The sequence below is a fragment of the Anopheles merus genome, chromosome 2L, assembly GCF_017562075.2.
Source record: "Anopheles merus strain MAF chromosome 2L, AmerM5.1, whole genome shotgun sequence".
NCBI classification, from domain to species: Eukaryota; Metazoa; Arthropoda; class Insecta; order Diptera; family Culicidae; genus Anopheles; species Anopheles merus.
Window position 1 is genome coordinate 33,715,260 of NC_054083.1, and position 25,724 is coordinate 33,740,983.

Genomic DNA, 25,724 nt, shown 5'->3' on the forward strand with positions numbered 1-25,724 from the left:
ACTAAACTGCTTGTTGAATCTTTCGTATTGACCAACTTTACCAGACTCTTTTGCAATCAATCGAAATAAACAACTCATGCTTTTGGGCTCCAATGAAAACATGCCCTTATCAAAAACAAGTACAGTCAGACTGTTCGTTTGATTGGTTACACCTTGTTTGTATTTACGTGTTAACATTGGCTCGAATCCAGTAAACCACATCATGGATCGAATGGAGAACTTCCGATATAAAATTGCTGCCTTCGGATACATTCGAGTTGTGAGCTGAGTGAGTACATAAAGAGAGAGAGGCCCTATCGCGTGAAGAGGGGCATCAAAGTCAAAGGAGGAAAGAAGCCAGTTTAAATATTCGTTGGACATCATCCTAATTTCCCTTACACGCAGGAGAATTTTGCAAAATGGAACAAACCCAGCAACAATTCAAGGACTCCAGACGCAGAGGATTGATATTGATATTGTAGATGGATCATCTACAGCCAGCAGCCAGCTTATAAAGCTCCCAACCAACAAAACGATTAGACAGATACTGAAGACCAAGTCCAAGTTTTGGAAGGACAACAGCAAATCAAGAGGATCTTTATCCAACGCTTATTCGTGCGACCGCCACTCTACGTCTAACCTCCATCAAGATCAAACGTTCAAACTTACCAAAGCAAATTAACAAACCATCAGCGGTGAAACTTATTGATCAACTCGCAACCATTGTTCTTTGTACTAATTAGATATAAGCTTCAATTATGAGGTCCCTATGGCGGCAAACAATCTAAAATATATAACAACAATATAACAACAAATTAGCCACGCTGCGGCACACTCATTACCAGACTGTTTCATATAAAAGAACCAGTCGTTTTCAATAGGGCTACGAGACTTTTTGGGGTGAGCCATTACACTTGAACCAACGCTGAACGATGAAGTCTACAACGGTGCTGTTCGCATTCGGCATGCTTATCCTTGCCACGATGAGTGTGCACGCTAACGGTAAGATCACGGTGATCCTAATCGTACTATTCTCGATCTAATTTCCTTATACGTTGATGTATTTCGTCTGTGTGCGAAAGCACAGAAGAGACATGTGAAGGCGAAAACGAACAATACGAAAAATGTATCCCCAAGGACCCGATGACCTGCGCTAATCAAGTCGAGATAATGCTTGGATGTAAACCAGGGTGCACCTGCAAACCATTATACATTCGAGATAGCTGGCCAGGCGGAAAATGCATTCCGCTGGAGGACTGTCCGAAGTAGGTTGGTTCACGTAAAATGCACAATATGTAATTAACCATCTTTCAAATAAATCTATCTGTGCACTGTTTGGCCCCCACCCAGCGATTTTGCTTTGGGTTAAAGCCAGCTACACCTGCACGCTTCGATCGCATCCATCGTAAAATTCAATTACAAATTTATTCAATTCACGCTTTGAGGAAAATTACCACGGTTGTCAACCATTGCATTGACCCAAAGATCTGTCGGGAATAATAGGAGAATAATCCGTAGAGCAACATAATGGTGTACCACGTGTATATGAACCTTTCTTTTAAAAATTGTCTCTATTTCTGTACGATAATAAACCGCAAACGTACAAACAAAAACTGCTCATCCAAACCAGTGCGCCGCCATACAGTCACGCGTCCACGGGGTTTGGCACACCCAGCACCACTCGAACCCGCAGCCGGACCGGGTGCAAACCATATGCATGCAGCCACCGTCGCGCTCGGTTGCGGTGCGGCACTGGGGGCACGGTTTCGTCGTCACCTTGATCGCGATCTTGGTCGCCTCGTCCCAGCGCGCTTCCGACGCGCGCAGCGGATCGATCGCGTACCCCTGCTCGTTGCCGGGCGTGCTGGGGGTGGGCGTTTCGAAGCACTCCCCTATATGGTAGCCCTGCAGGCAGCTTCGACAGAACACGTACTGCAAAAAACGGAGAGGGGGGATGCGATAGGAATTAGTACGCAGGGCGAGCAAACAATCGGAGTCAATATACGTTAGCTACATACACCACAACCATTCTGGCACTGAATCCGTCGACACTCGGGATCGACCAGCAGTCCCATTCCGCAGCCCGGCTGGGGACAGAGCACACCGCCGTTCTTTAGCACAAACTCTTCCGTCGCGAACCGCTGGTACCGCTCGTACTGCTCCTTGTTCAGCAGCTTAAAGTGGTGCACATCCTCGATGAAGGAATTGTCGCATCCGGCAGGACATTGCAGTGTGTAGCCGCCGGTGGGATGCTCCACAAACTGGCGCTCCAGCAGCCGGGTAACACAGTACTGGCGGAAGCAATCCAAACAGGAGACATGGCCGGCAACACACGGGAACACGAGAATTGTTTCACTGGAGCGAGTAAGATAGGAGTGGTTTGTTTGAGAAAGGAACACAGCAGTGACATTAAACACTTACCTCGTGTCGGTGCAAGCAATACAGGGGATATTTTTGTGGTTCGTCTTGATCAGGCTCAGAGGAGCAGCAAAGTCTTTCTCACCACCGGACGAGTGTTCGGAGCACTTGAAGTAAAACTCCGTAAACGGTGGTTCTCCTTCGTCATTTTCCTAAAACGATTTAAGAGTAATCAACCCGAGCCACACGACTTTGCCACTGTGCCACACTTACCACACAAGGAACCTCATAATTTTCACAGTGCCCCGTAATGCGCTTCCGCTTCAGCACATCGTCCCAGCAGGTCGGATCTCGATGAACGGTGAACGCTCCACTGCCACAGATGCCGCACCGTACACGCAGCTTTCCGGTGCAAACCTTTTCGCACTGTGAGCAGTACACGAAAAAGTGTGCTTTTGTGCGGCCGATCGGGATGGACTGGTCACCATTCCGTTCGTCCAACACCGTCAGCTCGGACATCGTCTCCGAGAGGGGTTTGTTGTGCTGCTGTTGCTGCTGCTGTTCCTCCGGCGACGGTTCCTCCGAGATGGTTGCATTCAGTGCCGGTTTTGCCTGTCTCTTCTGCGGTGTCTTGATAGCGGTCGGTCTACTTTTTACGACGTGTATTATTGACTGCTGCCCTAGGTCACATTCCTACAATGTCAAAAAAGCCCGCATGATGTAACTAAGCAAAAAAAAGGACGAAAGCTCGCCACCACCACCACCACTCACACTGATCGTCGTCGTATCGGACAGCTCTCGGCCAGCGAATATGATCTTCAGCTCCTGCGGTTCCAGCCCCAGCCGGGGCGCGACCATCTCCTTCACGTCTTTTATGTCCATGTGCGGCTCGAGGTCCACCGCCAGCGTATTGCCCGTGTTGGTCTTCACGTACACGCTCAGCGAGTTGGAGAGCTTCTTTTTGCCGAAGGAAAATATCGCCAACATGCTGCCGATCAATTGTCTAATAAACCCGAACAAATCGAACATCACCGCCGGTGGTCGTTTACGCGGGCGAATTACGGAGCAACTGTGTGCATTTAAAGCGATCCACCTTGCTGTTCGTTTGCTCGTTCACTTTCGTTATGTTCTGCGCAAAAAAAGTTGCATTGTTTTGATTTTGTGTCCGGAATGCTACACCGCCTTTGTCAAAAACAGCTGATCGAAAAGGCTTTTCAACGCGTGAAAGTTGTTTCACCGCGCGAAAAGGCCTTTTCAATGAAATTTGAAGCGAACTATTTGAATGGAAACGACTTAGCGTAGTGAAAGAGTGATTTAAATTTTGGTTATATTTTTTTAATGCTCTTTGCAACTCGCTTTCGAAGCTATTGTTTCTGCTGTCTCGAAACTAATAGAAAATCAATCTTAATCTTTATCTTAGTGATCTCAATTGATCTTAATAAAAAAATATAAAAAAAACAATACTTGCTTCATAAATTTGACAAATACTATGCATAGATTCTACATTATTTTAGCTAATTTTAGCAATTTTTGAAAAATGTGCTTTATATATTTATTTCAATTTGGGCTTACTTTTCTTGTTAATTTATTACTTTTACCATTTTTTGTCCCTTTGGTACCGATAGTTTGTTTTTTTCTTTTAGTGTTGTTACTGACTACCGGAAATATTTATAAAATAATTATGTATAAAAAAATCTACTGCACACTGAACACAAGTCGCATGCTGATCTATGCATACGTCTTCATTTATTCTTCTTCTTCTATTTGGCGTAACGTCCTACGCGGACATGCCGGCCTATACAGACTTTCGAGATTTAATTCATTACCACGCAGCCGGATAGTCAATCCTTGCTACGGGGGGACGGTCCATTCTAGGATTGAACCCATGATGGGCATGTTATTAAGTCGTTCGAGTTGACGACTGTACCACGGTACCGCCGTCTTTATTTATTAGCATGGCGAAATACGACCTAAATTGAAATCTTCAGTGATGTAAAGTACACAACAATTGTCATCTTCTTCATTCAGACGATTCATGAAAACAATTTCCGGAAATCATTTATAGTTCATTTCTGTTAACATAAACGATCGTTAAAACAATTATGTTCGATATCACATATAAGTAAACACAGGGGGGGGGGGGAATCGAGCAGTATGATTAGACGACTGGCATAGGACTAATCGTTAAAATTAACAAATGTACTCAATGCGTTCGCGATGACAATTCCGAGCCATTTGTAACGAATAAAAGGTAACTTTTAACCATTTCCATTTCGATGCCAGCTATTTTGTTTTAATAACTGTAAGCGTAATCTACAGTACTAAATCGCCCATTGAACCTAATTTCTCAATTTAAGTAGTAAATCTAAACTGCTCACGAAAGAAAACTCTCAGAAAAACGGGATGCAAAACACGTAGATTAATAATTTTGCTATTTATTAAAGCCGATGGTTTTAAATTCCGTACAATGTACAGTATAAGAATAATTTATTGTAAAGCAAGAGCTTCTGTTTTTGAAGACGTAAACTTTCCCGCCACTGAGCCAATACGATACAAAGTACAAACTAAACAGACTAACAGAAATCGATAGCATCACTCTGCTACTGCTTTTTCTTCCCTGTGAAAGGAACATTTCTCTCAATTCCTCTCTCTCTTTCTTTCCAGGCCTGAAAGCATATACGCGGAGCACACAAAGCAGGCAAAAGTACAAGCCATGCCCAGAGAGTGCTCAAATGGTCGGTTCTCGACACCTGATTTACGCTCACAAACACCAACCACCCCGCATGCACGCGCGTTGCTTTATTTACACCTCTACCGCTGTTTCCTCTCTGCATAATAACCGACCGTTTCAAACCGGGAGAGAAATAGCAATGCCATGCGGCTTCCAAAAACGCTTCCACTTCACCTGTATGCATCAGGAGCGGATGGAAACTGCGTACGCCACGGGACTCTATCGGACGAAATGTGCCCACCCTTTTGTGTTGGGAATAGTGACAGAACGATCGATGATACGTTCGCTTTGCGAGGTGGAATGTATGCTGCAAGCGAAACGGTCATAAAATGTGTACACACGACACGATAGACAGCTTCCATTTGTGTCCGAGTCATGTTATCATGACACCTCGAGCAGCGTTTGGGTGCAAATATATGCCCAGCTGTAGCGGCTCGTGGAATTGAAAATCACAGATGTAAAAAACATATACGTATCTTACACACGCACGCCATAAACACACGCTCGTCTAGATACAGTTGTTGCCCGTTCACAAGCCGCCCGTAATTCACCATCGATCGAAAAAGCAATCGCGAGTGATAATCGAGCGGTAAAAGATCTTGTTCCCAATTACTGGGAGACTGTTGCTGATATGGCGAGTTCCGAAAACAAAGGCCCAACATATGACCCATAGTTGTGCCCGCGTCCATGGGCACTGTTTCATTAGAAATGAGAAAATTTGGGCAAAAATCGCCTCAATACTTTTGACTTTCAAATATTTAAGAAAAATGGTACGATCATTTCAAGAAAAAGCCACATCGGTTTCACTGAAATAGATCATCAACAACTAGTAAAACTGAACGTTCATCACGAGGATCATGCCAGCTTCAAGTGGGGAGCCAACACTCTCCACGGCGGTAACTCAATCGGTATTGACACAACAATTCACTTCGGCCTCTCCTCCTCCTCACAATTATTCATCGTAATCACAACCATAGCGGTGTAGAATGTTATCGCTTCGAGCGCAATTTTTCGCTCCGAAAGGCGCCACAGCCAAACCAAAAAGACATAGGGACAGGAAACCAAATCCCAACCCGAAGTCATTGGGAGTAAAAAAATAATCCAACAACACACATACACTGACTACCGAACAGTGCACAGGAAAGCGAAATATTATCGACCATCAGAATCTAGCACTGCCCGCCCAAAAACTGATGGTTGTCCCCGATGGCAAACATACACGAGTAACGCCATAACGCACCGCTTGCACAGACGCGAACATTGAACTAGTGTTGGGGAATTCAGGATTCTGAAGATTCGAAGTTTCAATATCTAGCAAGATTCGATCGGATCGGTTCGGATCCCGTTTTTAGGATTTGAATCCCTAAAAGATTCCATTGCGATTTTATTGGGTACGGGATTTGTTTGCGATTTGATTGGGATTCTGATTGCAATTGCGATTAAGATTGGGATTCTGCGTTTAATGAGAATTTATACAGCCACTTTCCCAAACTCGATGGAAGAGGAACGATAGTTTCCAGTTCAATAGATACAACGGTTACTTTAATTTTTTTCATGAGTATCTTGGATATGGCAATATGGCAAAATGTTGAAAAAAAATCCAATTAAAACACCATTTTATGTTATTTTAACCATCACTTCGATCGTTCCCGAATTCGATCGAGTTTGGGAAAGTGACCGATAGTCACTAACTAAATTATTTGATTTGATATTGAATATAGGTCTGCGTATCTCAGGGACCAACTGTACTAATTATGATGTAAGAACTGAAATGTTAAATTATTAAGAGTAAAACAGAATGACCTCTTATTCCTGCTGTAACTCAATCAGGATTGGGATTCGAACATTCGAATCCCTTCAGAGAATCATTTTACCCATCACTACATTGAACACGCCGGCCCCAGTTTCTTTTGCTCATTTGTCCTTGCTCGCGCACAGCTCGCTGTGTTGGCTCGTTTGCTGCTACCGACGAACTTCCAACGGCTACCCACATCATACAGGGCGATCCGGCTGGGATGCCGGCTTCCGGTAGCTTCGATCATATCACGCGACTACTGACAAGGGAAGAGAAGGGAATAGCCGCTCCTGAGGCATCATTTCGCCGACCGTGTGTCCGTTGTTGGTTGGTTGGAAAGGACATTGATTAATTTACTGCCATCGCGCCGGTATGAGGGGTATGAGTTGATTGGAATCTGATTTCCGCTTCACACTCCGCCAGTATACTCCCCGCCTTCAGCTGGGTATACGAATGTATACACACACATGGATTGTAGAAATCAGTTCGCACAGATTTGACCACACACACACACACACACACACACACACACACACACACACACACACACACACACACACACACACACACACACACACACACACACACACGGCGGTTGCTGTGCTATCCTTTCACATGTCTTTTTTTCGTTCCTTTTCCGTTGCGGCATGGTCAGCGCTGTGCGGTTGGAGCGCGACAGAGCTTTGGAAAACAAAAACACAAAAATCCCCGAGAAACCGTACAACCGTGCCTCGAGACTCGTGGGTGCTGACAGATTGCCATTTTCCGCTGGATGACGCTGTAATGGGGAGGTTGGGTAGGTGGCAATGCTTTCTTACCCGCGGGGAAGGAAACATAACGCATAATGTGCACAAACACGTATGCCGTGTAGGGTTCTCAGCAAAGGGCGTGCAGCGTTTGTGATGCATGATGAGATGCTTGGTTGTAAATAAATCAATAAAAATATAGCATCATAGCAATTTCAGATTCTGTTACAAACATCAACGCACAATCAAAACTACGGGTTCTAAAATTGACGCGGCAGCTTCCAAACTTACATGGGTACACATGCAAGTAACGCCTGGTTTGTCTCGTTGGTTCGTTTTTTTTTCTGAACGTGGACGGCGAAAACCCGCGTTTGGACGTTTTTTGAGCATTTGAGCAGCTTACACCCTTTCTCTCTTTATCACCAGTCATCAACAACACAGCTGAAGAGCCCTGTCTCACACGCTCCGCTCTTAAAATAACGCACTCGCTCTCTTTATAACTGCAGCTCGCTCTGGTTTCGCGCGCTTGCACATCGGATACGGATTTAGTTCGTATGGCGCTGTGCCACAGACCACACGTAGCTTGAGAAGCGCTCGCCGCCACGATACGTCACCATTTCCGGTGGGCACCCGCGTGCCAGGATGAGCAAAAAAACGCACGAATCTCGCTGCGTTTGAGTCGCACGCAGGAAGTAAAGATATTATACAGTGGTAGTGTGCCCGGAGCTCTGTTTTTTGTGTGTTTTCTAGCATTGTAACAACGTTTTGAATGGTAATGGGAAGTGCGTTTGGGACTCGTGGTCAGTTGTCAGCAACAGTGGAGCAAAATGTGCCGAATTGTCCAAGAACAGGTTGTGTATGTGTGTCCATCAAACAAGAAACACCATCGAAGCTGCGTTTGCTGCATATGTGTGCGTGCGTGAGTGCAAGCTCGCGCGTATGTGTATGTGTTTGCGTGGGGAGTATCCTCTGGGGCGGGAAGAAAATTTATTTTCCATCTTATCGGAGTGTCGTCCCGCAGCACCATCGTGCTCTCTCTCTCTCTCTCTCTCTTCAGTCTGATAAGCTTTGAGCTCAGCTCACACCCACACACACACACACACGCAGCAGTTCGTGGTTCGTTTCTCCTTCCGTGCCTTGGTGTGCTTTAGCAATGTTGCTGCAGTGTTTTGTGCATCCAGTTTGGGTGTGATAAAGGAATTAATTATTTCGTGATAAAGGAAAAAAGAATCCCGACAGATCAGTTAATAAATAAGACAACTCTGCGCGCCACTACCCAAGTCGATTCGTGCCAACTAGCCGCGATGTAGTGACGTTTCTTCGATCCGACTACGCGCGACCCACCCCCGGGGTGTGGGGAAGCGGAGTGCATCACAAATTTGCACAAAAGCGGAGCGAAAGAGCTGGAAGGAACAGCACACAATTATGAATGAAAAAAGTACACCCGCCCCGTTCCCTTTTCACCCTTCGGCACTTGTGACGCCTTTTCGCAATCGATAACCTTCCAATGGGGCCGGTCGCGGAGGAAAAGGTTCCCGTTTTCCGTCCTGTGCACAAGTGTGAGTAACCTAACCGGGTAGCGCGTAGCTTCAGTGAGAGAGAAAGAGAGAGAGAGAGAAAGAACGGTGATGGGTTAGTGTCTGTGTAAGTGTGTGTATGTGTTTGCTTGAAAAACTGTACTATTCCCCAGTTTTCCAGCACCGCAACTAGGCGTCTCCGTCACTGATGAGAAGGTCAGTACGTGGTTTGGAAATCATTCATAAACCCGCTCGCTTAGTACGGGTAGCTTCGGCAGGCGTCCCTGCGGTGGTGCGCGAATGAGTACGATAATCGTTAATGATTTACTCATTGTTGTGTTTGTAAGTGTGTGTGTGTGTGTGTGTATGTGTGTGTGTGTGTTCTTGTGTTCTAAGTTTAGCCAGCGCCATATGTGCGCTGTGTCATGTGCGACTTTAATGGCTGCAAAAGCAACTACCAACTGCAATGATAAGAAGTGGAAACCATGCATGGATCGAGAGTGGAAACAAATCTGCAAAACGTGGTGTCACTATCACCAGGAGGCAAGGTGTGTTGCCCTTTAAACATACAATTGACCAGAACGGGTGTACTCATCAACCTACGTCACCGGACAGTGGATGACTGCTAGAACATGTGCATGGGGGATTTATTTTGCATCTTTTGTGTCCGTGTATGCATGTGCGAAAAGGGAGTGTGGGTTAGAAAGTGACAGAAAAAAACCCTCCCGAAGCATTAAACACAAATTGACCCAAACTGATCGGTGACCCTTGTGAAGTAATTTGAAGTTTTGTTTCCCATTCCAGCTAAGGTGAAAGTGTATTTAGTATATCCAGCATAAAACGACACACAAGAAAAAAACGATACCATGTGCTACGATAAATTGCTGGACAAGTGTTGAGCCCGAGTGTGGTACCCGTTCCCCCCCCCCCCCCCCGCCCCCCCCGAGCCGCGGTGTGGTTAGAATCAAGCCGTGATTATAAACATGTAACAACCTTCCCGTGTGTGTCTGTGTGTGTTGTCTCCCGTCTGAGCTAAAAGACAACCGAAACCGAGCAGCACAGGCCACGCACACCCGATTCATGCTTCCCGGATGCGCCGCCAAGGCGCCACCACACCCTTCGCACACCGCACACGCACGCAAAGCCGCCAAACCCTCGCTCCCCTTTCCCGCTCCTCATGAGCGGCCGATGCAAGGAAAAGCTCCCGAACCCTGGTTCACGCGGTGGTTAGCAAGCGCCACCGTTTGCCTATAAATAGTGGCATAATTGGTTTAGTGTGTGGGTGTGTATGGGGAAGCGATTGGGCTCAAAATAGGCCCCAGGAGTCGCGGGTCGCGCCAGCAGGGAAAGGAAGAAAAGGGAAGAAAAACAAAAAAGAAAACAACATTCCCGCTCACTCCCGGAGGAGCGGGATGGATTGTTGCAGCAGCACTACTACTGCCAGCTACGCAGACTACAGGCAGCACGCGATGAACGGCAACTTCTGCTACCCGTACGCGCCCAGCATGCTGCGCAGTGCGTCACCGTACCCGTTGGCCGGCGGCGGCGGCGGCGGCGGTGGTGGAGGCGCCCGGTACGGCACTAGCTATCGATCTTCCCCGCTGCCGGGCGGCGGCTACCATGGGGCCGCCTCGCCGCACGCCCCGTACGATGGGTACGATAAGTACTACGGCGGCGGCTACGGGCATCACGGACCGTCGGGCTACGGCAGCGGTTACTATGGCAACTACCACCCGTCGGCCTACCGGGACTATGGTCCGGGGCACTACAACGGCCACTACTACCACCAATCACAGTCACCGTACGCTCGGGCAGGTGGTGGTGCGGCCTCGCCCATGTACGGTGGCTACCTGTACCCATCGGCGGCGGCGGCGGCGGGCCGCCATTATGGGGCCACTTCCAGCCTCCAGCAGCAGCATCATCCGTTCGGTGGTTCCCGCGACCCGTACCCCTATCACGGGCAGCGGGAACAACAACACCAGCAACAGTATTCGAGCTTCGCCAACTACACTCACCTGCCACCGTACCGGAACGGCGCGCATCCTGATCATCCTGCTGGGGGGAAATCACACCATCAGCACCCACAGCAGCAGCAGCAACAGCAGTTTCCAGCGCACCAAAGCTTCCCAGGAAGTCACAACGAACGGGGGATGACGACGGGTGGTGGAGGAGGCGGCAGCAGCAGCAGCAGTAACAGCCACACCAGCAACGGCGGCAGCAGTATGGTCGGTGATGGTCCACCGTCGAACACCACCACCAATACTGCTTCGTCCGGGTATGGGTCACCGGGCACCGATTACACGCTGCCCGGTTCCTCCTACAGCTCGGGGGATAGTCCACCCCACCAGCATCCACCAGCGGGCGGGGACGAGCGGGAGTCGAGCGGCGGTGCTACCTCCCGCACACCCACCGCAACACCCACACCAGCAGCGGCACTCGCTCTCGGTGCAGCAACAGGTATGTACACGCGCGCTCGCCAACAATCGCGAATCTGGTTTACCCACACAACCGCACACCGCAGCGGTGTGTGAGTTTGAGCGAGAGGGCAGCCATTTTGCTGCTGCTACCGAGTGCTACCACACCGCTTATACCTTATCGCCCGCGTTTTCTCCCCCTCTCCGTGATGTGATAATTCGCATTTCCTTTTGCTCTTTATTTTTCTCTTACACACAACACACCATGTAAAACATGCACACACACACAGAAACACTCCGTTAGCATGGCAACCAGTAGTCGCTTTTCAGATAGTGCTGTGTGTGTGTTGGAAAGCATGACAAGGGAAATGAGAGCGATAAAAAAACGAAAACAATGCGCCTCCATCGTCACATGTCACTCTCTCTCCGTGGGTTTTATAGGAAGAGTTTTCCACCCAAATCCCACCGATGGGTTCTGCTTTTGCAGTGCGGTGGTATTGGTGAGACCGCGTAGCAGCATTGAATCCTGTCACAACCGATCGATAGCATTCACCTAGCTCTCTCTCGTTATCTTTCTCTCGCTCGTTCTGCCTTTCTCCTGCTGTAATGGTGCTGTACTAAATTTCGCACCCTTAGTAAATAAGCGCCAGAGTCCACCACACTCACCCCACGCGCCCTCAGTTAATCAGAGGCTTGGCACATGCTACACACCACACATTGCGCGCGTGTGAAGCTTTGCGCGGTGGCGGACTGGAGCCTGTTTTTGTTTTGCATCTGAGTGCGACCAGACCAGCAAACGGCTACGGCTGCTGCTGCTACTGCTGCTGCTTCTACTGGACAAGCGAGCGACCGCGCAACCCGGGAACTTTCGATACGGAGAGATAGAGAGAGAGAGAAACATGGGACAAAAATCAATAGAAGCACGCCAACACTCGGCAGTGGCAGCAGCAGGCGAGAATTTGACGGTTTATGCTTTGAGCAAGGGGGTGTTGTTTGTGCTTCTGTGCGTTTGCTTTCCACCTTTCTTTCGCACATTCTGCGTCACCCCGAAACGAGTCGAAACTTGTGCCAATGTGTCGTTTAGAGGGCGAGAAGAAAAAGCCGAAGCCCTACAACACTGGCGTGCACTAGCGCCAAAAACGGGACAATGTTGCGGTGGTCTGCAATTCGATTATCATGTCCCGACCGGTCAAGCGGATTGCGGATTTGACTGGCCCGGACAATGGCATTCCCAAAGATGCGCGTTGAAGGGGCTCCACGATGAGATGAAGATTATCGAGAATATCATAAATAGTGCTGCCAGCTGTATTTTAAATTTGTTAACAAAACATGCGACAGGTGACGAATTGAGGCACTTTGTAGGACGTTTGAGGCACGTTGTAGTTGGTCGTGGAACTTCACACACCCCTGTAGGGCATTAAACAGTAAATGTTCCTGCTCCAAGACAAGACAATTCAAAAAATTGACGACAAGCGCCTTTCTGGACTTTGTGGTGGTACTAGTCGTGTGCTCTCTGAAGCGCACCCACGACTACGACTCCGACTATTGTTAGTCCGATTCCGACTTTGGCATAATCGGGACCACTATTTCCACCCAGAGTCGGTGTTGTCCGGAGTCGTCCGGCGTTGTCCCGAGTCGACCAAAGTCATTTGAAGACTTCCGGAGCCGGCCGGAGTCTTTCGGAATCAAAGTCAGAGTCGTTCGGAGTCGTCTGGAGTCATCCGGAGTCGGAGTCATTTCATTTCTTAGTGTTTTTTCCCCTCTTCACTCTGCTCGTGCGCTTCTTACACAAAGTTTTCTTTCTGAGAATAACGGTCAGCAGGAGTCGGAGTTGGGTATGAAATGACTAACCATAGAAACAATGCATCGACTGACTCCGGAAGACTTTGAATGACTCCGAGGGACGCCTCTGGATGCCTACGGACGACTTCGAACGACTCCGACTACAGCCGACACCGCTCCGGACGATAAAGGGCGCCTCCGGTTCACCCCGGACGACTTCGAACGACTCTGACTACGGACGACTTCCTCTCCAGACGACTCTGAACGACTCCGGACGAGTCTGAACAACTCTGGACGACTCTGGACGACTCCAGACGAATCCGGATGATTCCGGACGACTCCGGATAATGCTAGACGGATCTACTTTCCGAAGTCGGTGCCGAAACTTTCGGAGTCTGCGAATTTTTGCAAACTTCACCCATCACTTGCTGGTACAGCTGCATTGCTGCAAAGCGCTATCAACCCGGGCGAGTCTAGGTTATTCCAAGAGCACATATTCTTTTTCCAGCTCCAAAAAAACTCCCCATTACACACGAATCGATTCACACTGTATGCCCAGCCTCTTCGGCGAACCGGGCTTGCTTTCTTCTATCGGTGACATCCCGTCCCCATCATCGCCACATTCTGTTATGTACAGCGCTGGTGAGCATCATCTTATATTCCCAAAGCCCACATACATCCTCCACATGGCAAAAGGTATCCCCCACAACCACCCAACCCCCGTGCGAAGAGGTGGGCGGGGATGGTGGTGGTATAAAAACCTGATACCACCGCCCACGGTGCACGGTTCCGAAAAAGCCACGGAGGTGAAGGTTGCCCGTCCTATATACTGCGTCGTCAGGCAGCAACGTCCCACGTTACCCTAGCACCCATTCCATCAAACGGTGCGAACCCTTTCACACTAACACACAAACACACACACGGCACACCGTCATGGGGACGAGACGAATTTTCACCATCACCGCACTCACTCCCCACGGTCGCCCAAACGGAAATGTCGAAACACTCCTCGCTTTTCTTCGCCGGGGCTCTTTGCGTACACACTTTCATGGAAGCAGTTATGTTTGATTTTTTTCTCCTACTAACATTCTTTTCTTTTGTATCTACTCTGCTACTTGCATCACCATCATCACCATCAACCCCATCGGTGTGTGTTTGTATGGACGCCCAGCAGCAGCAGCAGCAGCAGCCGAGTTCCCGCTCAGCACAAAGGACACCCGTATGCGAAAGCCCAAGGAGCGCAAGCTGCAGCGTGCCGCCAATGGAAACGGCGGTGGAGCTGGTGGTGACAGTGGCCATGGCAGCCGGTCCGGCAGCCCATCGGCAACCGTGAACGGGTTAAGCAGCGGGAGCAACGGTGCGACAAGGATGAAATCGCTGGATGCACTTACAGTAAGTATATGGCACTAGAGGGTTGTGGGCAGGGGCGAGTTTTGCCTGCTATATGCACCGTGCGATGCAGATTGTTTCGTAGCGTGGCGTCGTGAGTGCGCTCCGCTTTGTGTTTGCAGTTTTATTTTCTACCTCCGGGACAACTTTTTTTGTTGTTGCTCCCCACTTTGCTTTGCTTTGCTTTTCCGCCTGGGCACTGTTTATCCCCCCCCCCCCCCCCCCGGAGGATGGTGAACACGGCAAAGAGTGGTGTGGCTTTATGCCTCGCCCGGAACTACTTCCACACCAAAACGGCGGACGACGAGCGAACGTTGTCAAATATTGATTTATTTTCAACAAGTCTGCACAGCGCGCCATTTCGTGGTCCTTTCCCGTCCCGTGGTCGCACGTCGCTGCCTGTCCAAGGGTGTAGCGAGTGTTGCATGTACCGGATGGGAATACATTGCGCTTAGGGAGTTTCTCTAGGTGTGTGTGTGTGTTAGTGTTTGTGTATACACATGTTTTACCACGTACTACATACAACTTGATTTTTATTTTAGAAACTTTCTCTGCAAAATACCGCATTTACATAATGCATTTTTAAACATTCAAGCATGTTCCATTTTCATACTTTATTTCATGCCAGACATTTTGATCGATTGTTCGCTCAAAGATTTGATTTGTTATTTAAATGACAACCAAGTCTATCGGAGCAGATCGATCGAGCAGACGAGCATTTGAAATAAAATTACACAACAAATCAACGGACCAACCTACGGAGGACGAATTCAAAATATACTAACGGTATGATAAAAACGTAAGAGTGTCACTTCAAAATCACCTAAAATCGTTTACGTCATGTTAACAGAACGATTTGTTTTAGGAAAATTTCGATAGGTTCACTGAGCTTGACGAGAAACTATAAGTCGCTTAGCGAAGCGGGTTATTTCAATAGTAAACCGTTTTGCCCGAACAATTACCAACGCGCACAGTCAACATACTTCGATTTCAAAAATCGAAAAGACCTGATCTCACTTGCTGCAAAAGAGACCGTTCAGTGCCACAATTTATCGCTTTATCAGTGGCGGCAAGAGCAAGGGCTGAGGTCATACTCGGTCTCACACGCATGTAAGTCACGACAAGGGAAATTTGAGGAAAGGTTGGATTGAAATACTGTTAACCACATGAAGATTGAAAAGAATCTTATCGGCCGCCTCTAGCGATCTTGACCCACGCAGCCACTTAGTTTTGGGTAGTGACTAATCCGGATCAAGCGGATTGTGGTGGTATTTCGTGTTTATTTTTTAGGTTTTCTACCTGCAATTTTCTCTAGACAATCTTCCCAAAATTGAAAATAATCGCAATCGCTCGAATCTTTTAGTAACATTTTGTGTTGCATTTAAAGAATCACGTTAAATCTATGTTTGTGTCATGAACGAACGAATCAGTTGCTGGCCTATTGCTGTATAATTAGTCGTTGCCGTTAAATTATTCCAGGCACCAATTTATTTATTAATTTTTGCCTTTTTTTAACGCACCTTTTTGGCTGCAAACCAATTGTTTTAACCTAAACTAGAAAGCGTGCATTACAGCATTTCAATGTATATGCTTTTGTTTAAAAAAACTAGCATTTTAATTAATATCATAATAACATAGTTTGTTATTTTAGTTCAATACTCCAACATTTGAATAATAATCTAATTTTTCCTATATAATTTTTTTTTTTTGATTATAACGAACTCTCGTTTTACTTATCATTTAAATTAATTTCAAACATTCAATTTTACTCAAAAATTTTGAAGCAGAGTTTACCACAAAATACTGTGCCAAACATATCCTTTTCACTGCATGCGCTACAGAACTCGCGCGTTGATAATTGAGCTGGAATCCACCCGCTCCGCCATCCCTTAGCTCCTCGAGCGTTGATTAAAATATTACGGTTGATTTGCCCGAAACCAGCACACCTTCAACACACACACACACAAACAGTTGCAACACTGTGTTCGCGTGATGCCCAGTGACTACTGGCGACGCGTCCGTGTTTGCCCCATTCCCCAATTGCCGCTGATCGATATTCGAACAAACGGCACATGATCGATTAAACGCCACGAGCACAATTCCTCGCCGGGTCGGTCGGGTTGGGAGCGCCAAACAAATGAAGTGTGCTTCATCGAATGGGGCTTTAACTCGTTCCCGGGAAAGAGGGATTCTTTTTTTGTAACGCATCGGGAGCTTCTTACAATTCCGGACAGGGCACTAGAGGCTGCACACCACCGATGGAAGCGTTATTTCCCACTGCAAATGTAAACCTGCGTATGGAACGGGGGAGAAAAAGTGCACACATTATGCACAATGTATATGTACAGGTATGTGCAACGTGCTGGCAACGGGAGTGTCGTCCCTGCGCCTTCCCTCCCAAACAACCGGAAGTGCATTGCTTATGTACAACGACGCAGCTTCGCGCGGTATTTTGTATTCGAAGCGCTAAAAGCAAAGAAAACACGGGTGGAAGAAGGTACAACCGGCAAAGCTTCCATGGCAACGGGACACACACACCATCGCACCGGGACGACACTCACACACACACATACCCGCAGGAGTGCTCTCATGCTCTTGCTCTTTCTCTCCAATTTCTACTGAGATTCCGATGGGTGAAAGCGGGAAAATCCTTGTTATCGCCTGCCCGGCGTCCACGCGTTTCGCCCTTATCTGTCCACAGTTCCTGCACCGATCGATCCTGTTTCCTTTCTTCACAAACACACACACACAGCATATCGCTCATGCCACTTGCACACAGCCCTGCTGTTTCCTGCTGTGAATGTTGTCCTCCTTGCCGCCTGTCGTCTTCGTGGTCGTCGTCGTCGGATCGGTTCGGCGAATCATTATCGATCCTGCGCAGTAAAAATGGGCCAAACCAGTTTGCTTCCAGTTTGCAGCCGTCGCCGCCGGTACACGCAGCGGTAGGCCCCACCATCCCCGGAATGATGGGGTAAGGGGTGGGGGGAGGGGGGGTATGTCGCGAAATGTTGTCCTTTTTTGCCTCCCAGCGACACCCCCGGGGGCGGGCGTGTTTTGGTGGTGTTGGTACAGCGTGCTGGCTTTTCCGCAGTACGGTTTTGGGTTTCCAGCCGTTTCCAGCCAAATGCTCCCGGGCTGCCGAGGCTGCTCGTGCAGTAATCGCCTTCCAATTCCATGACCAGCGAGCGCCACCACCACCACCAAACCGGACGGAACGGATCGATCCATCGCGCGCCAACGCAACCGACCACGGTGGGCGACTTCTCGCTTGCAAGGTTTTTTTTTTTCTCCCGTGCCAGATCGATCGAGCCAACGCAGTCCAAGTCACTGCGTTGCCCGGGGGGGCTGGTTGAGGAGAGATAATGACGGGGTGTGGTGTGTTCGTGCGTAGGTTTTTGGCGTTCTGCCGTCTCTGCCCACACACACACACACATTGCGGCCTAGCCTAGGCCTTTGTACCGCACACGCGTTGTGTATCCCCGCGCTCCATTGGATCGCCCTTTTGGTTAAGTTTTACATGCAATTCCTCACCGTCGGGATGGACGGCAGCGTATCCTTGACGTTTGCCGCTGCCTCCCAGTGTCGGAACCGAACAGAGGGAAAGAAAGCATTGACTCGATCGATTCGAGCGCGCCAAGAAAGGCGCCACTTTTGGGGGCGAAAATGTGTGCTGTTACTCAGAAAAGGGGTAAATTCTGGGCGCCTGTAATCGACCCAACACTCCCGCCGTTTGCGTGGTAGGATAATTTCATCGATCGTCTAAGCCTCAAGCAGCACGAGTCGTCTAGGTGTGTGCATGGCAGCAAAAAGATTGTCGAATGTATTGCGCTGTTATTTTAACACAGTTTAACATAGTAAGAGAATTAAACTGTTTGCAATTGCTTTTATGTTTTATGTTTTAAACATAAAACGAAAATAATCAATGCAAATTAAACACCTCTTCGACTGAAGCAACATCTTAGCTGAATATGAAATTGATTGAACACTCTATTGAAGTGTATTGTATTTATTGTAGGTTTTATAGTACACGAACACTCGAAACAAAAAACCAGCAGATATCTTCCTCTTAAAAGTCAAACCAATAGATCAGGCTAACCAAAATACCCAACAGGAACATGTGCAACCAACCGAAAACCCCTGCAACAAAGCGAAAACGAATACGTTTCGGGGTAACCGACTGTTCGAACGCTGTTCGGGAAAAGCCGAAAAAACGCGCGCCACCAGTGCACAACTATGTTAAGGGAAAACTTACGAGAGAGAGAGAGAGAGAGAGAGAGAGAGAGAGAGAGAGAGAGAAGCACCAGCGCCGCTGAGAGCATTTCTAAAACAAACAAACTCCAGTAGCTGAATGAGAACGCTCACACTGCTCCCGGGTTTCTATGTGGTGCATTGCCGCTTATGTATCATCCCTTCAGGTGCTACATATCTTGTTTGTATACAAAAATGGAACGACACTTGTTGCTTCTACAATTGCGCGGCACATGCCTAGAGAGCAAAACACTCCAAGAGAGAACGGAGAGAGTCCCGTTCTCTCAAACAAATGCATCGAAACGATGCCACTTACATACCGCGTGCTTTATGACGAGAAAGAAAGGCAATATTTACATACTAATCAGCTTGTGTAGTGTGGAATTGCTTAATCTAATCCCGCACCCATTCTCTGCTTTGCGGTTTGCTTGCCGCTTTACATGCGAAACGGAGCTTTATACTTATGCTGTTTTTTTATGTTCTTTTAGAATTTGTGCTGGCCCGAAGAGGATCAATTTCCTGGACGAATGCGAAAATACTCAACCGCCAATGGATTGAAAGGCAGAGATGGAAACAACAGTAGAAAGGTATTCATTGTCACCAGGGACAAACTTGCATGATTTACTGTGTTTTGATTCGGAAGAAATAATTAGACAAAATATAATTTAACTAATGGACATTACAAGAAATTGTATCTAACAAACATTAGTAATAGTGTATTGCCTGATTGCACAATGGTATGATCCCTTCCGAACACAAACAACAGCAAAAAGGTAGACACTTTGGCAACAACAAAACACGTGCCAAGAATTGGAAATATACATGTTTTTACTAAAATTCATCGAACACACTTACCACGCTACTCTCTATTAGATACGTATTACTTCAACTCAAACTTTTTAGTTACTTATTACTTCAAACAGGGTTGTTTTCCAAGTCAGTTTCGAATGCAAACATTGTTATTGGCCGCATGCAAAATGCTGTTCCACATCAATTTGACATTTCATTTCCAACATAATAATTTTCTACAGCATGATTTTCAACACGACTCAAGCTGGATTTTGTTTGACATTTTTTTGTTATGTGTTAAAAAATCATGGATTGAAACTAAAATTTCATTTTGAAATAAAAAAAAATTAACAGCTGTTGAAAAACATCTTGCGTGTGTTCTTGTTCACTTCTCGCCATACCACATGCGGACATAACTGTTTTTAAATAAATATATTTTAATATGAACCAAATCAACCAATATTCAACATTTAGCATGCACGATATGGAGCATACTTGACTATTAGATGATAACAGCAATTATATTGAACTGCATAAGGGGCGAACGAAACCCGACCGAAGGCCTGTATAATACAACAACAACATCAACAACAACATATTGTACCACATAAAACTAACAAATTAGAGAATCATCTACAGACTTAATAATGTAGATTGAAAATTTTATATATTTTCTCATAAACATATCAATCATAACGTTATAACCATAACAGTATCTATGGACAGATTGCTTTTGCTTGAAGGACTCAAAACAACGAACCTGAAATTTGAAATGAAATGACATCATCGAATTCGAATTCGAATGCTTTTGGCAATATCTGCAATCTAATCGGAAATCAATTTGTTCTCTCTAAAAATCCTAAATTTAAAAAAAAATGCTCCATGCCTACATGTTGCCCACACACTCACTGAAAATAATTTCACTTCCTGCCGCAGGAAACCAACGAATTGGAAGGTGGCACCGCGGCGTCCCCCAGCCGAACTGCCGGCCCAACGAGACGCACGAAAAAGCAGACCAGCAAGCAGTCGAAGGAAACGAAATCAACGTCCGCCGAAAGTAGGGAAAAGCAAACGAACAACAGTGCCACCACGGTGACGCCACCGGTAGAAATCAAGGTACGACCGTGGGTTGGGTGAATGGCGCGCTGCGTTACTTTTTGTAACCGTAAATCGATTTTAATTCTCAGCCATTCCCCCCTGCACCTGAAAACCCAAAATACTTTCAGTAACTGAAGTGGTTTCATGGCCCATGACACTAATTACTCCGTTTTTTTCGATCGTTTTTAGCACGTAACTCCGCTGCCGGGCTTCCAGCAAGCGTTCGGTTCCACCGAGATCGGTAAGTTCTCGGAGGTGTTCTTCAACAGCAGTCCAACGTCAGCGAACCACAGTCCACCGACGCCACCGGCTCATCACCATCCGCTCCAGCTGCAACAAGAACAACATCACCAGTCCGGCCAACATCAGCAGCAGCAGCAACAGCAGGGGCACCAGCAGTCGGGTGTGGCTCATCAATCACAGCACGGCACAACCACCATGCAGCAACTCGTCATGGAATCGCTCAATGCGTACGAATCCGACGTGGATACGCTAAGCCCACAGCCCTGGGAGGCGCACGGAGCGGCTCCACCGGTGGACGCGTACGACAGCACACCGGGCACCACCGGGTACGGTCTGCCGATCAGTGCCAGCCACTTTCATCCGTCGTACTACGAATCGTCATCCTACTCCGACCATGCCGTCGACTCGCCGCTGGGAAACTATTTCAGCGAAATGACATGCAACGAGTTTGTGAACTAAACTCTAGTTGGCGAAGCTAGATGATTGGGACCTCGAGCTCAGCATAACGGAACGTCCAACGGAACTATTTGAGGAAAGCTGGAAATACTCCCACAAACCTTGTAGCTGTAATCCAAACAGTTGTTTTAATGCCAAAGGCAAAACGAAGCTCGCCAAGAGGCGAAAATGCAAAACAAAATGATATTCTGCAACGGTAGCAATGGAGCCGCGGGCAGAGCAGAAGTGTCATGTAAAATAGATCTCAAATTGATTCATGTTGGAGGCGCTAGGGTAAACGTGTCAATAGTGGTTGTGGTGAACCCAGTATGCAGTGTTCTCTGACCTTCCTTAAGGTGTCGATTACATCAATTTACGGTCAAAAGTATCCAAAAAAGGCTGAAAAGATTACTTATTTACAAAAATGTAACACTATCATTCCAGCTTGCTTTTCGTTTCATGTAAGCAAAGTCTTATTTTTGACACTACTTCTTCAATTTTATTGAAAAAGAAAACGAGAACATGTCCATATTGGTTGGTTTCTTACTGTATCAGTATATGTCGGTGCAATAGTATTGATTGTTAGCAGAAAAAAGGCACCTAAATTGATTTCTTGTTACTGAATCAGAAAAAGTTCGATTTTAATCACTTGATCCAATTTTTCTCATCGATAGTGGATAATTGAACCGTGTTTTGCATTTCATGGTTTGACTATCATATGTGAAGGAGAATAATTCAAACCTACAAGAAACTGGTGTAAGATAGGTAGCGACCTCTGCAACTCTTACAATTAGATCAGCAAAAAATGAAGCTAAACATTTATCAACAATACTACGACAACTTTAATGTACTCAGCGTAAACAGAAGCACATGTTTGGCATTATAGCTCGAAAATAATACTTTTTTCTTCTACTTGGTGTTACGTTCTACGCAAACATGGCGGCCAGGTTTTAGAGAATAATACACATTGCATACTTACATTTGAGCTAACTTATCGAAAAGCACCTCTATTTGTATCCTATCCAACTATTTCTTACGTATGCAATATGGTGTCAAGTCTATTTAGAATGTATCTCCAAGGGACATACAGTTTAGAAAGACATTGTATAAGTTCTTTTTTTTTTAAAGCGTCTTTACTTCTTGTCGTACTTATATTTAGACAAATATATATGGAAAACGACGAAAATGTTCAACAATCCATCGCGTTGAAGCTGTATTGGAGATCAACTTCACTTTATTCGACAATTGGTAGAAAGTCTTGACACCATTCTGGCTGATGATTTATTGAGGATAATTTAAAAATGAAACTTTAACACAAAACAGTACTGTAATTGATGCTCTAAAAGCATGATGAACTATGCGAAAAAACGATGCTTCACTGAAAAAATCGCACACGAATTGGATATGATGTAAACAGTGACGCTTTGTGAATAGTTAGCTCAAATAGTAAGTATGCAATTACCTATGAAGTATTGCTTATTATACTCGAACTACGATGCCCAGTAAAAGTCTGCGATAGCGCTGAGTACGTTAAGCTTTCCGTAGCTATCTTTAAAAATGTTAAATCTTTTATTTTTTCTACTAAAGTAGCAAACGTTCTATTGCTAGTTCCATTTTCCTGATAATTTGTACAACGTTTCCCAAATCCTTCCTTTCGTGAAGCAAACTTTCATGGTGCAATTTTGCACTAACGATTAGAAAAGTGTCATCATGTGGTTCTTCTAAAACTCATCTAAAACATGTTTTAGATATATGCTACTCTATGTATATAGTTTTATTACTCTTTTTAAAATAATTATATACTTGTTTAAACAACGATAAACTACACCACCGTTGGCATATTTACCCCGTTAGCCTAGATCGATTTAAAACAAGATGGAAAAAGGAAACTGCAGAGTGAAATGATGCAAAGCCAAAGTTAGTTAAAGTTCATGCATTAGACATATTACCTATATACCTATGTAAGAGCGATGTTCAACCTACTAGCATCAACATCGTTACGTGTTTTGTACATAACATGCGTTAGAGCACATCCGTCACAAACCCGACACATTCCAACGCGCGCTATGCTTAGCCAACTTCACCGTGCAAGTGTGGTCCGTAAGCAACAGGTGCATGTAGCGCATACGGTGCCATTAAACCGCTCCCACTTTTTTCTGACTAGCCAATTCGGATCAGGTGTTCCAGTCAGGAGTAAAGCGTGCACATTTCTCTCTCTCTCTCTCTCTCTCTCTCTCTCTCCCTATCTCTTGTTTGTGCGATAACGAGGCTCCGATTGCACAACAATTATAATCAACCAACCAATCCGTGTAGTAAAGGCGAAACAAAAATGGAGAAGCTCCAAAGCTGCATTGAAAACTAGACATCCACAACATTCCATTTAGCGGTCCCAAAGAAAGGGCTTAACTCGAGAACGTCCGGAAAAACGATAGCATTTTAACACAAATGAAAAACATACACATACACACCCAACACCATGCTTCGTTACGTGGAGTTTACAGAAACTTAAACTGTTTTAGAGATTTCTTCCACCGGTCTACATCTACTTCCCTACGGTTGGCTTCCCTTGCCACATTCAGATTGAAGTAGAATATCAGTGAGGCTCGCGTATCATTTCCTTTAGAGCCGCGGGAACCGTTTTGCAGAACCCTGTGTGTGCTCTGAACATACACACACATACACACATACTCAAAAATATCCCAAAATTAAAGACAAACAAAGAATCTAACGGTGCCTTACTGAAAAGTCAACTTACGTCTTTATACAAAAGCAGCATGTAGTGCGCGCAAATGCGGCCTCTAGTTTTGGGTTTAGGGTTTTCGATATTTTTACGTTTACTTTTATGGTTTGTTACATTCCCTTACCACCTTATCTCCCACCCAACGAAAGCAAAGGAAAGCTTGCAACACAAAAAAGCAAAAACAAAAAAACAAAGCCCTCCGGTTTCGGGTTCTTGGAACTTCGTGAATTTTCCACTCCATTTTATTTAGAAAAGCGACACATACACATGATACCAAAGGCAAATTTGTATACATTAGAAGATTTTTTGAATGTTTTTAAACAGAAGCGCGATAGTTTGGTGGAGTTTGGTAACCACACCCACACACACTCTACACACAGGGGAAGATAATCAGCACGAACGAATCTGGTAAAAGCTAAAAACAAAACCAAATCTCATATGTCTAAGAAGGTTATAGATTTAATTGCAACGTTACGTCTGACGTGGTTTGGGTACGATTTACCTTAGGGCAGTGAATTTCATAAAATCTAACAAAAAAAACCAGAAACGTTCAATAAAAAGAGCTTTTTGTATTGTGTTGTTTTTTATTTCATTTTTTTTTAAAGAGCTCCCTAAACTATGGGTCGTGAGGGAGGTTAAATCAAAAACTGAATGTTCTCGAAATGTGTGTGCATTTGTAAGTAAAGAAAACAAAACAAACAGGTATAAAATATTAATACAGTTTTTGAACATTAACATATAAAATTATGCGTGTGAAAGGAACATAAGGCCAAGAAGAATTTACTCACGACAATGGTAACACAAATTAAAACGTAATTGCGGATGTGCGCCAAACACTAACACAACAACAACAAAATTAAAGTTCTTATACCAAGCTGCTCCCATGCCCGTTCCCTTGATGGAACACCTCCTTAACTAACTCCTCTTAAAGAGTAGGATAAATATATTAGTAAAAAGGATGATCGCGAGAAAGATGCCAAAACTGGGAGGGGGAAAAGCTGGCAGCATTGAAAAAGCACACATAATCCCCGGGGGGAGAAAGCATTTATTATGTTGTGTTTTAATGAAGAAGAACAAAAATCGAGCCGCACCGTAACGCTCGAGGGGGCGGGTGGTTTTTAAAATTAAACTTTAAGTGGGTAGGTAGGTACTGTTTCCCGCCTTCCCGGATCTGCGGGCCGGTTAGCGAAGGGGGACACACACGCGCAACCATAATTATTATTATTGATGTGAAAGCGCGCAAGGGTGCGCCTGGTGTTAGACAAACAAACAAGTTCAAAGCTAACCAATTTCATGAAAAGCAGCGTAGGTATGGCACCATGAAACAGGGGTAAAAAAAGAGAGAGAGAGGGAGACAGAGAGAGAGAGAGAGAGAGAGAGAGAGAGAGAGAGCGATAACGAACAAAACAGCATGGAAAATCGCCACAACAACAAAATATATTAAACAAAACCATTCAATC

The 25,724-nt window shown here is 45.9% G+C and overlaps 3 protein-coding genes across 9 annotated transcripts; 2 read left to right on the plus strand and 1 right to left on the minus strand.

Annotated features, from left to right (window-relative positions):
• Positions 1 to 268: 268 nt before the first annotated feature.
• LOC121594091 (venom peptide SjAPI-like) lies at positions 269 to 1,395 on the plus strand. Its single transcript, XM_041917036.1, has 2 exons — positions 269 to 981; positions 1,067 to 1,395. The coding sequence occupies exons 1-2, from the start codon at positions 912 to 914 to the stop codon at positions 1,246 to 1,248; spliced, it is 252 nt and encodes an 83-aa protein (XP_041772970.1). The 5' UTR covers positions 269 to 911; the 3' UTR covers positions 1,249 to 1,395.
• A 130-nt stretch (positions 1,396 to 1,525) lies between these two features.
• Positions 1,526 to 3,528, minus strand: LOC121594088 (E3 ubiquitin-protein ligase parkin). Its single transcript, XM_041917033.1, has 5 exons — positions 3,109 to 3,528; positions 2,611 to 3,030; positions 2,401 to 2,549; positions 1,998 to 2,334; positions 1,526 to 1,911 (listed from the first exon to the last, which is right to left on the minus strand). Exons 1-5 carry the CDS (start codon positions 3,364 to 3,366, stop codon positions 1,597 to 1,599), a joined length of 1,479 nt encoding a protein of 492 aa, XP_041772967.1. The 5' UTR covers positions 3,367 to 3,528; the 3' UTR covers positions 1,526 to 1,596.
• A 4,605-nt stretch (positions 3,529 to 8,133) lies between these two features.
• LOC121594085 (hornerin-like) lies at positions 8,134 to 25,656 on the plus strand. Of its 7 annotated transcripts, none has more exons than XM_041917013.1 (6): positions 8,134 to 8,460; positions 9,931 to 11,583; positions 14,494 to 14,714; positions 19,448 to 19,546; positions 20,685 to 20,864; positions 21,036 to 25,656. In XM_041917013.1, the coding sequence occupies exons 2-6, from the start codon at positions 10,539 to 10,541 to the stop codon at positions 21,546 to 21,548; spliced, it is 2,058 nt and encodes a 685-aa protein (XP_041772947.1). In that variant the 5' UTR covers positions 8,134 to 8,460; positions 9,931 to 10,538; the 3' UTR covers positions 21,549 to 25,656. The 7 variants fall into 7 exon arrangements, with proteins under 7 accessions (XP_041772947.1, XP_041772951.1, XP_041772952.1 ...); XM_041917017.1 differs by having other exon boundaries at positions 14,497 to 14,714; XM_041917018.1 differs by having other exon boundaries at positions 14,503 to 14,714.
• The last annotated feature ends 68 nt before the right edge of the window (positions 25,657 to 25,724 follow it).